The sequence below is a fragment of the Protomyctophum parallelum genome (assembly GCF_964188405.1).
Source record: "Protomyctophum parallelum genome assembly, chromosome: 7".
NCBI lineage: Eukaryota > Metazoa > Chordata > Actinopteri > Myctophiformes > Myctophidae > Protomyctophum > Protomyctophum parallelum.
In genome coordinates this window covers 52,366,055-52,376,054 of record NC_139705.1, presented here as the reverse complement: position 1 = coordinate 52,376,054, position 10,000 = coordinate 52,366,055, and the positions used below count along the sequence as shown (strand labels likewise).

Here is a 10,000-nt window from a genome sequence, read left to right as displayed (position 1 = left end):
GTCTCCTACCGTGGTCTGTGATCATGATGTTGTCATTGTGGCGGTCTCCTACCTTGGTCTGTGATCATGATGTCATTGTGGCGGTCTCCTACCGTGGTCTGTGATCATGATGTTGTCATTGTGGCGGTCTCCTACCGTGGTCTGTGATCATGATGTTGTCATTGTGGCGGTCTCCTACCGTGGTCTGTGATCATGATGTTGTCATTGTGGCGGTCTCCTACCTTGGTCTGTGATCATGATGTCATTGTGTCGGTCTCCTACCTTGGTCTGTGATCATGATGTCATTGTGGCGGTCTCCTACCGTGGTCTGTGATCATGATGTTGTCATTGTGGCGGTCTCCTACCTTGGTCTGTGATCATGATGATGTCATTGTGGCGGTCTCCTACCTTGGTCTGTGATCATGATGTCATTGTGGCGGTCTCCTACCTTGGTCTGTGATCATGATGATGTCATTGTGTCGGTCTCCTACCTTGGTCTGTGATCATGATGTCATTGTGGCGGTCTCCTACCTTGGTCTGTGATCATGATGATGTCATTGTGTCGGTCTCCTACCTTGGTCTGTGATCATGATGTCATTGTGGCGGTCTCCTACCTTGGTCTGTGATCATGATGATGTCATTGTGGCGGTCTCCTACCTTGGTCTGTGATCATGATGTCATTGTGGCGGTCTCCTACCTTGGTCTGTGATCATGATGATGTCATTGTGGCGGTCTCCTATCTTGGTCTGTTATCATGATGATGTCATTGTGGCGGTCTCCTACCGTGGTCTGTGATCATGATGATGTCATTGTGGCGGTCTCCTACCTTGGTCTGTTATCATGATGATGTCATTGTGGCGGTCTCCTACCTTGGTCTGTGATCATGATGTTGTCATTGTGGCGGTCTCCTACCTTGGTCTGTGATCATGATGTTGTCATTGTGGCGGTCTCCTACCTTGGTCTGTGATCATGATGTTGTCATTGTGGCGGTCTCCTATCTTGGTCTGTGATCATGATGATGTCATTGTGGCGGTCTCCTATCTTGGTCTGTGATCATGATGATGTCATTGTGGCGGTCTCCTACCTTGGTCTGTGATCATGATGATGTCATTGTGGCGGTCTCCTACCTTGGTCTGTTATCATGATGATGTCATTGTGGCGGTCTCCTACCTTGGTCTATGATCATGATGTCATTGTGGCGGTCTCATACCTTGGTCTGTGATCATGATGTCATTGTGGCGGTCTCCTACCTTGGTCTGTGATCATGATGATGTCATTGTGGCGGTCTCCTACCTTGGTCTGTGATCATGATGTTGTCATTGTGGCGGTCTCCTACCTTGGTCTGTGATCATGATGATGTCATTGTGGCGGTCTCCTACCTTGGTCTGTGATCATGATGATGTCATTGTGGCGGTCTCCTACCTTGGTCTGTGATCATGATGTTGTCATTGTGGCGGTCTCCTACCGTGGTCTGTGATCATGATGTCATTGTGGCGGTCTCCTACCTTGGTCTGTGATCATGATGATGTCATTGTGGCGGTCTCCTACCTTGGTCTGTGATCATGATGTCATTGTGGCGGTCTCCTACCGTGGTCTGTGATCATGATGATGTCATTGTGGCGGTCTCCTACCTTGGTCTGTGATCATGATGTTGTCATTGTGGCGGTCTCCTACCTTGGTCTGTGATCATGATGATGTCATTGTGGCGGTCTCCTACCTTGGTCTGTGATCATGATGATGTCATTGTGGCGGTCTCCTACCTTGGTCTGTGATCATGATGATGTCATTGTGGCGGTCTCATACCTTGGTCTGTGATCATGATGTCATTGTGTCGGTCTCCTACCTTGGTCTGTGATCATGATGTTGTCATTGTGGCGGTCTCCTATCTTGGTCTGTGATCATGATGATGTCATTGTGGCGGTCTCCTATCTTGGTCTGTGATCATGATGATGTCATTGTGGCGGTCTCCTACCTTGGTCTGTGATCATGATGATGTCATTGTGGCGGTCTCCTACCTTGGTCTGTTATCATGATGATGTCATTGTGGCGGTCTCCTACCTTGGTCTATGATCATGATGTCATTGTGGCGGTCTCATACCTTGGTCTGTGATCATGATGTCATTGTGGCGGTCTCCTACCTTGGTCTGTGATCATGATGATGTCATTGTGGCGGTCTCCTACCTTGGTCTGTGATCATGATGTTGTCATTGTGGCGGTCTCCTACCTTGGTCTGTGATCATGATGATGTCATTGTGGCGGTCTCCTACCTTGGTCTGTGATCATGATGTTGTCATTGTGGCGGTCTCCTACCGTGGTCTGTGATCATGATGTCATTGTGGCGGTCTCCTACCTTGGTCTGTGATCATGATGATGTCATTGTGGCGGTCTCCTACCTTGGTCTGTGATCATGATGTCATTGTGGCGGTCTCCTACCGTGGTCTGTGATCATGATGATGTCATTGTGGCGGTCTCCTACCTTGGTCTGTGATCATGATGTTGTCATTGTGGCGGTCTCCTACCTTGGTCTGTGATCATGATGATGTCATTGTGGCGGTCTCCTACCTTGGTCTGTGATCATGATGATGTCATTGTGGCGGTCTCATACCTTGGTCTGTGATCATGATGTCATTGTGTCGGTCTCCTACCTTGGTCTGTGATCATGATGATGTCATTGTGGCGGTCTCCTACCTTGGTCTGTGATCATGATGATGTCATTGTGGCGGTCTATACCTTGGTCTGTGATCATGATGTCATTGTGGCGGTCTCCTACCTTGGTCTGTGATCATGATGTTGTCATTGTGGCGGTCTCATACCTTGGTCTGTGATCATGATGTTGTCATTGTGGCGGTCTCCTACCTTGGTCTGTGATCATGATGTTGTCATTGTGGCGGTCTCCTACCTTGGTCTGTGATCATGATGATGTCATTGTGGCGGTCTCCTACCTTGGTCTGTGATCATGATGTCATTGTGGCGGTCTCCTACCGTGGTCTGTGATCATGATGATGTCATTGTAGCGGTCTCCTACCTTGGTCTGTGATCATGATGTTGTCATTGTGGCGGTCTCCTACCTTGGTCTGTGATCATGATGTTGTCATTGTGGCGGTCTCCTACCGTGGTCTGTGATCATGATGTTGTCATTGTGGCGGTCTCCTACCGTGGTCTGTGATCATGATGTTGTCATTGTGGCGGTCTCCTACCGTGGTCTGTGATCATGATGTTGTCATTGTGGCGGTCTCCTACCTTGGTCTGTGATCATGATGTCATTGTGGCGGTCTCCTACCGTGGTCTGTGATCATGATGTTGTCATTGTGGCGGTCTATACCTTGGTCTGTGATCATGATGATGTCATTGTGGCGGTCTCCTACCTTGGTCTGTGATCATGATGTTGTCATTGTGGCGGTCTCCTACCTTGGTCTGTGATCATGATGATGTCATTGTGGCGGTCTCCTACCTTGGTCTGTGATCATGATGTCATTGTGGCGGTCTCCTACCTTGGTCTGTGATCATGATGATGTCATTGTGTCGGTCTCCTACCTTGGTCTGTGATCATGATGTCATTGTGGCGGTCTCCTACCTTGGTCTGTGATCATGATGATGTCATTGTGTCGGTCTCCTACCTTGGTCTGTGATCATGATGTCATTGTGGCGGTCTCCTACCTTGGTCTGTGATCATGATGATGTCATTGTGGCGGTCTCCTACCTTGGTCTGTGATCATGATGTCATTGTGGCGGTCTCCTACCTTGGTCTGTGATCATGATGATGTCATTGTGGCGGTCTCCTATCTTGGTCTGTTATCATGATGATGTCATTGTGGCGGTCTCCTACCGTGGTCTGTGATCATGATGATGTCATTGTGGCGGTCTCCTACCTTGGTCTGTTATCATGATGATGTCATTGTGGCGGTCTCCTACCTTGGTCTGTGATCATGATGTTGTCATTGTGGCGGTCTCCTACCTTGGTCTGTGATCATGATGTTGTCATTGTGGCGGTCTCCTACCTTGGTCTGTGATCATGATGTTGTCATTGTGGCGGTCTCCTATCTTGGTCTGTGATCATGATGATGTCATTGTGGCGGTCTCCTATCTTGGTCTGTGATCATGATGATGTCATTGTGGCGGTCTCCTACCTTGGTCTGTGATCATGATGATGTCATTGTGGCGGTCTCCTACCTTGGTCTGTTATCATGATGATGTCATTGTGGCGGTCTCCTACCTTGGTCTATGATCATGATGTCATTGTGGCGGTCTCATACCTTGGTCTGTGATCATGATGTCATTGTGGCGGTCTCCTACCTTGGTCTGTGATCATGATGATGTCATTGTGGCGGTCTCCTACCTTGGTCTGTGATCATGATGTTGTCATTGTGGCGGTCTCCTACCTTGGTCTGTGATCATGATGATGTCATTGTGGCGGTCTCCTACCTTGGTCTGTGATCATGATGTTGTCATTGTGGCGGTCTCCTACCGTGGTCTGTGATCATGATGTCATTGTGGCGGTCTCCTACCTTGGTCTGTGATCATGATGATGTCATTGTGGCGGTCTCCTACCTTGGTCTGTGATCATGATGTCATTGTGGCGGTCTCCTACCGTGGTCTGTGATCATGATGATGTCATTGTGGCGGTCTCCTACCTTGGTCTGTGATCATGATGTTGTCATTGTGGCGGTCTCCTACCTTGGTCTGTGATCATGATGATGTCATTGTGGCGGTCTCCTACCTTGGTCTGTGATCATGATGATGTCATTGTGGCGGTCTCCTACCTTGGTCTGTGATCATGATGATGTCATTGTGGCGGTCTCATACCTTGGTCTGTGATCATGATGTCATTGTGTCGGTCTCCTACCTTGGTCTGTGATCATGATGTTGTCATTGTGGCGGTCTCCTATCTTGGTCTGTGATCATGATGATGTCATTGTGGCGGTCTCCTATCTTGGTCTGTGATCATGATGATGTCATTGTGGCGGTCTCCTACCTTGGTCTGTGATCATGATGATGTCATTGTGGCGGTCTCCTACCTTGGTCTGTTATCATGATGATGTCATTGTGGCGGTCTCCTACCTTGGTCTGTTATCATGATGTCATTGTGGCGGTCTCCTACCTTGGTCTGTGACCATGATGTCATTGTGGCGGTCTCCTACCTTGGTCTGTGATCATGATGTTGTCATTGTGGCGGTCTCCTACCTTGGTCTATGATCATGATGTCATTGTGGCGGTCTCATACCTTGGTCTGTGATCATGATGTCATTGTGGCGGTCTCCTACCTTGGTCTGTGATCATGATGATGTCATTGTGGCGGTCTCCTACCTTGGTCTGTGATCATGATGTTGTCATTGTGGCGGTCTCCTACCTTGGTCTGTGATCATGATGATGTCATTGTGGCGGTCTCCTACCTTGGTCTGTGATCATGATGTTGTCATTGTGGCGGTCTCCTACCGTGGTCTGTGATCATGATGTCATTGTGGCGGTCTCCTACCTTGGTCTGTGATCATGATGATGTCATTGTGGCGGTCTCCTACCTTGGTCTGTGATCATGATGATGTCATTGTGGCGGTCTCCTACCTTGGTCTGTGATCATGATGATGTCATTGTGGCGGTCTCATACCTTGGTCTGTGATCATGATGTCATTGTGTCGGTCTCCTACCTTGGTCTGTGATCATGATGATGTCATTGTGGCGGTCTCCTACCTTGGTCTGTGATCATGATGATGTCATTGTGGCGGTCTATACCTTGGTCTGTGATCATGATGTCATTGTGGCGGTCTCCTACCTTGGTCTGTGATCATGATGTTGTCATTGTGGCGGTCTCATACCTTGGTCTGTGATCATGATGTTGTCATTGTGGCGGTCTCCTACCTTGGTCTGTGATCATGATGTTGTCATTGTGGCGGTCTCCTACCTTGGTCTGTGATCATGATGATGTCATTGTGGCGGTCTCCTACCTTGGTCTGTGATCATGATGTCATTGTGGCGGTCTCCTACCGTGGTCTGTGATCATGATGATGTCATTGTAGCGGTCTCCTACCTTGGTCTGTGATCATGATGTTGTCATTGTGGCGGTCTCCTACCTTGGTCTGTGATCATGATGTTGTCATTGTGGCGGTCTCCTACCGTGGTCTGTGATCATGATGATGTCATTGTGGCGGTCTCCTACCTTGGTCTGTGATCATGATGTCATTGTGGCGGTCTCCTACCTTGGTCTGTGATCATGATGATGTCATTGTGGCGGTCTCCTACCTTGGTCTGTGATCATGATGATGTCATTGTGGCGGTCTCCTACCTTGGTCTGTGATCATGATGATGTCATTGTGGCGGTCTCATACCTTGGTCTGTGATCATGATGTCATTGTGTCGGTCTCCTACCTTGGTCTGTGATCATGATGATGTCATTGTGGCGGTCTCCTACCTTGGTCTGTGATCATGATGATGTCATTGTGGCGGTCTATACCTTGGTCTGTGATCATGATGTCATTGTGGCGGTCTCATACCTTGGTCTGTGATCATGATGTTGTCATTGTGGCGGTCTCATACCTTGGTCTGTGATCATGATGTTGTCATTGTGGCGGTCTCCTACCTTGGTCTGTGATCATGATGTCATTGTGGCGGTCTCCTACCTTGGTCTGTGATCATGTTGTCATTGTGGTGGTCTCATACCTTGGTCTGTGATCATGATGATGTCATTGTGGCGGTCTCATACCTTGGTCTGTGATCATGATGATGTCATTGTGGCGGTCTCCTACCTTGGTCTGTGATCATGATGTCATTGTGGCGGTCTCCTACCTTGGTCTGTGATCATGATGTCATTGTGGCGGTCTCCTACCTTGGTCTGTGATCATGATGTTGTCATTGTGGCGGTCTCCTACCTTGGTCTGTGATCATGATGTTGTCATTGTGGCGGTCTCCTATCCCGAGCACGTACGTGGCCACACAGTAGCCAGCACAGGAGTTCACAAACCGCTCCACAGAATGGCACTGCTGTAAGCAAATTAACAAAGATCATCAGTGTGGTAGGGCTTTAAGCAACTAGTCGACTAGTAAATCTACTAGTCGACCTTGTTTTTTTTAGGCCTCAAGATCAGGTAGATTATAGCTATAGTCACCAATGTATACACAGTTAAAGAAAAAACATAATAGGTATAGTTAAACAACTAGTCGAATAGTAAAGTAGGCAACTAGTCAACTAGTAAAAATTACTAGAAGTGAATGCCCTAGTACGTGGTGCCATGGTTCAATGCATGCCCCGTACCAGGCATAGAGTTTTATATATATATATATATATATATATAGCTAAATTAGATTGCGGACAGCTCCATTTGGTTCCATTTGTACACTCTCAGATTTAGATTTTACAATATAATTTGGGGGTCCCAGAGATAGAAATTCCAATAAATGGGGGCCCGTAGCTTAATGCATGACAAAATGGGGGGTCCTTGAAATTAAACGTGTTGAGAATCACTAGACCCGTAAAAATCTTCTCTCATGGGGGTCCCTGGCATATGTTTTCAAATGGGGGTCCGCGGGCTAATTAGTGTCAATTTGGGGGTCCCTGACATGAAGAGGTTTGGGAAACGCTGCCAGTTTGAACTCATGAATCTATTATACTTACAATTTCCTGAAGTGGGCATTTCTTCTTAAGCCACTCAAACAAAGCATCTTCAGCAAAAGCTCCGTTGCGCGCTCCCTGGGTGGTCTGGACGGTAGCGATGGTCACCGCGTCTCTGACAATCTCTATCATACCTGTTGAATATAGGATGCTTCATTATTAAGCCCATATGCAAACACAACCTAACAGGACTACAACTCTAATGTAAACACAACCTAAAAGGACTACAACTCTAATGTAAACACAACCTAACAGGACTACAACTCTAATGTAAACACAACCTAACAGGACTACAACTCTAATGTAAACACAACCTAACAGGACTACAACTCGAATGTAAACACAACCTAACAGGACTACAACTCTAATGTAAACACAACCTAACAGGACTACAACTCTAATGTAAACACAACTTAAACAGGACTACAACTCTAATGTAAACACAACCTAACAGGACTACAACTCTAATGTAAACACAACCTAACAGGACTACAACTCTAATGCAAACACAACCTAACAGGACTACAACTCTAATGTAAACACAACCTAACAGGACTACAACTCTAATGTAAACACAACCTAACAGGACTACAACTCTAATGTAAACACAACCTAACAACTCTAATGCAAACACAACCTAAACAGGACTACAACTCTAATGCAAACACAACCTAACAGGACTACAACTCTAATGCAAACACAACCTAACAGGACTACAACTCTAATGTAAACACAACCTAAACAGGACTACAACTCTAATGTAAACACAACCTAAACAGGACTACAACTCTAATGTAAACACAACCTAACAGGACTACAACTCTAATGTAAACACAACCTAAACAGGACTACAACTCTAATGTAAACACAACCTAAACAGGACTACAACTATAATGTAAACACAACCTAACAGGACTACAACTCTAATGTAAACACAACCTAACAAGACTACAACTCTAATGTAAACACAACCTAACAGGACTACAACTATAATGTAAACACAACCTAACAAGACTACAACTCGAAAATTATTATGGAGATTGTTGTTCCCGCGGCTTCGGGTTCATCGTTTCTGCCTGCATGAGAGAGACCAGATAAAGGCAGGAGGAACTGGTGAGAACTCAATACTGCCTCAATCTGGCGGAGTCAGGTTAGAATGGATAATCTCTGGTAAAAAAAAAGGTAAAGGACAACGTTTAGGCTACTAAAGGTCTGTTGGTGTACCGTACCGACGTTCTGTCCTGTGGAGATGCAGCCATAGGGAACCAGACACAGGTCCAGGGATCTCTCCTGCCAAATGGAGTCCATCACCACCAGCATCTGTGGTGGCGAAAATGCATATAAACACTATTGGTATTGATTAATTGAATGTAGCCTACTAGTAGATGATACTTAACACTCTAATTACCACCTGTTCTTCACTGACAAACTCAGAGACTGCCGACTCATGTGAACCTATTTCGAACTGTGTGAGTTAACTACCGGTATATAGAATAGAGTCAATTTTTTATTTTTTTATTTTATATATAAAAAAAAATCCCACGATTTTGTAACCCATTTTCACCCCTGTGTCAATTATCTAATGTGATCCTGGGCTCTACACACCCTCCGCCAACCTGGGGAGAGCAACGGACTTGAACTCATGCTTCCTTCATGCCCGAGTGTCCAAGTTGCTCCTTTACACCTGACAGGGGGGAGTTTCCCTGGTTGGACGTAGCGCGTGGAAGGAACACGTTATTCCAACCAGTTCCTTTCCCCTCCATCAGGCGCCCCGGCTGGCCAGGGGGAGGCAGTTTAGTGACCAGGATTACTGCATGTTTTTTGTGAGGGTACCTACCCTAGGGGACACGGGGAGAACATGCAAACTCCACACAGAAAGGCCCTTTCGCCAACCCCGCCTCGGGTATGGGCACTGATGGAATAGAGTCCATTTAAGGAATGACCATCTCTTGTTACTCCTGAAATCTGTGCACTGCTGAAAGTATAAAATATGTGTGGGACATGTGCTGAGGGAAGCTCTGGAGGGAAGCTCTGGACAAATACAATCAAATAATGGAGTTCGGATCCTGATGGTTGAGTCCTGCTTCTTCCTGTCCTGATGTTGTTTACTTATTAATGGTAATATCAAAAACTCCCACTACACATCTGATCAGTGAGATTTGACCAGAGTTTCCACATGGTTACCAACAATGTCAACCGACCGCCCTACTGTACCATAATCACCCATGCAGTCACTAGTATAGGCAAGGTTATTGTAATTATCTAAAACTATTTAAAAAAAATCGTATTACTTGCGCAAGCAGAGTAGGCCATACATGACCTACAAGTTGGCACCTTGACAGAGTACATTTCTAGTTTATTTTTATTTTATTTATATTACACAATACTTTTAACCCATGCATAATAGTCTAGAATGAATAA

The 10,000-nt window shown here is 46.3% G+C and overlaps 1 protein-coding gene across 1 annotated transcript in view; it reads right to left on the bottom strand.

The window, feature by feature from the left end:
• LOC310861305 (phosphatidylinositol 4,5-bisphosphate 3-kinase catalytic subunit gamma isoform-like) overlaps positions 1–10,000 on the bottom strand; it is a gene marked incomplete at its 3' end in the record, with an annotated part of 35,861 nt that overhangs the window by 3,928 nt on the left and 21,933 nt on the right. The window contains exons 8-10 of the mRNA XM_083768709.1: positions 8,809–8,899; positions 7,583–7,713; positions 6,840–6,951 (exon numbers count right to left, since the gene is read on the bottom strand). Coding sequence (XP_083624835.1) covers positions 6,840–6,951; positions 7,583–7,713; positions 8,809–8,899 — 334 coding nt within the window. The remainder of the gene's footprint in view (positions 1–6,839; positions 6,952–7,582; positions 7,714–8,808; positions 8,900–10,000) is intronic.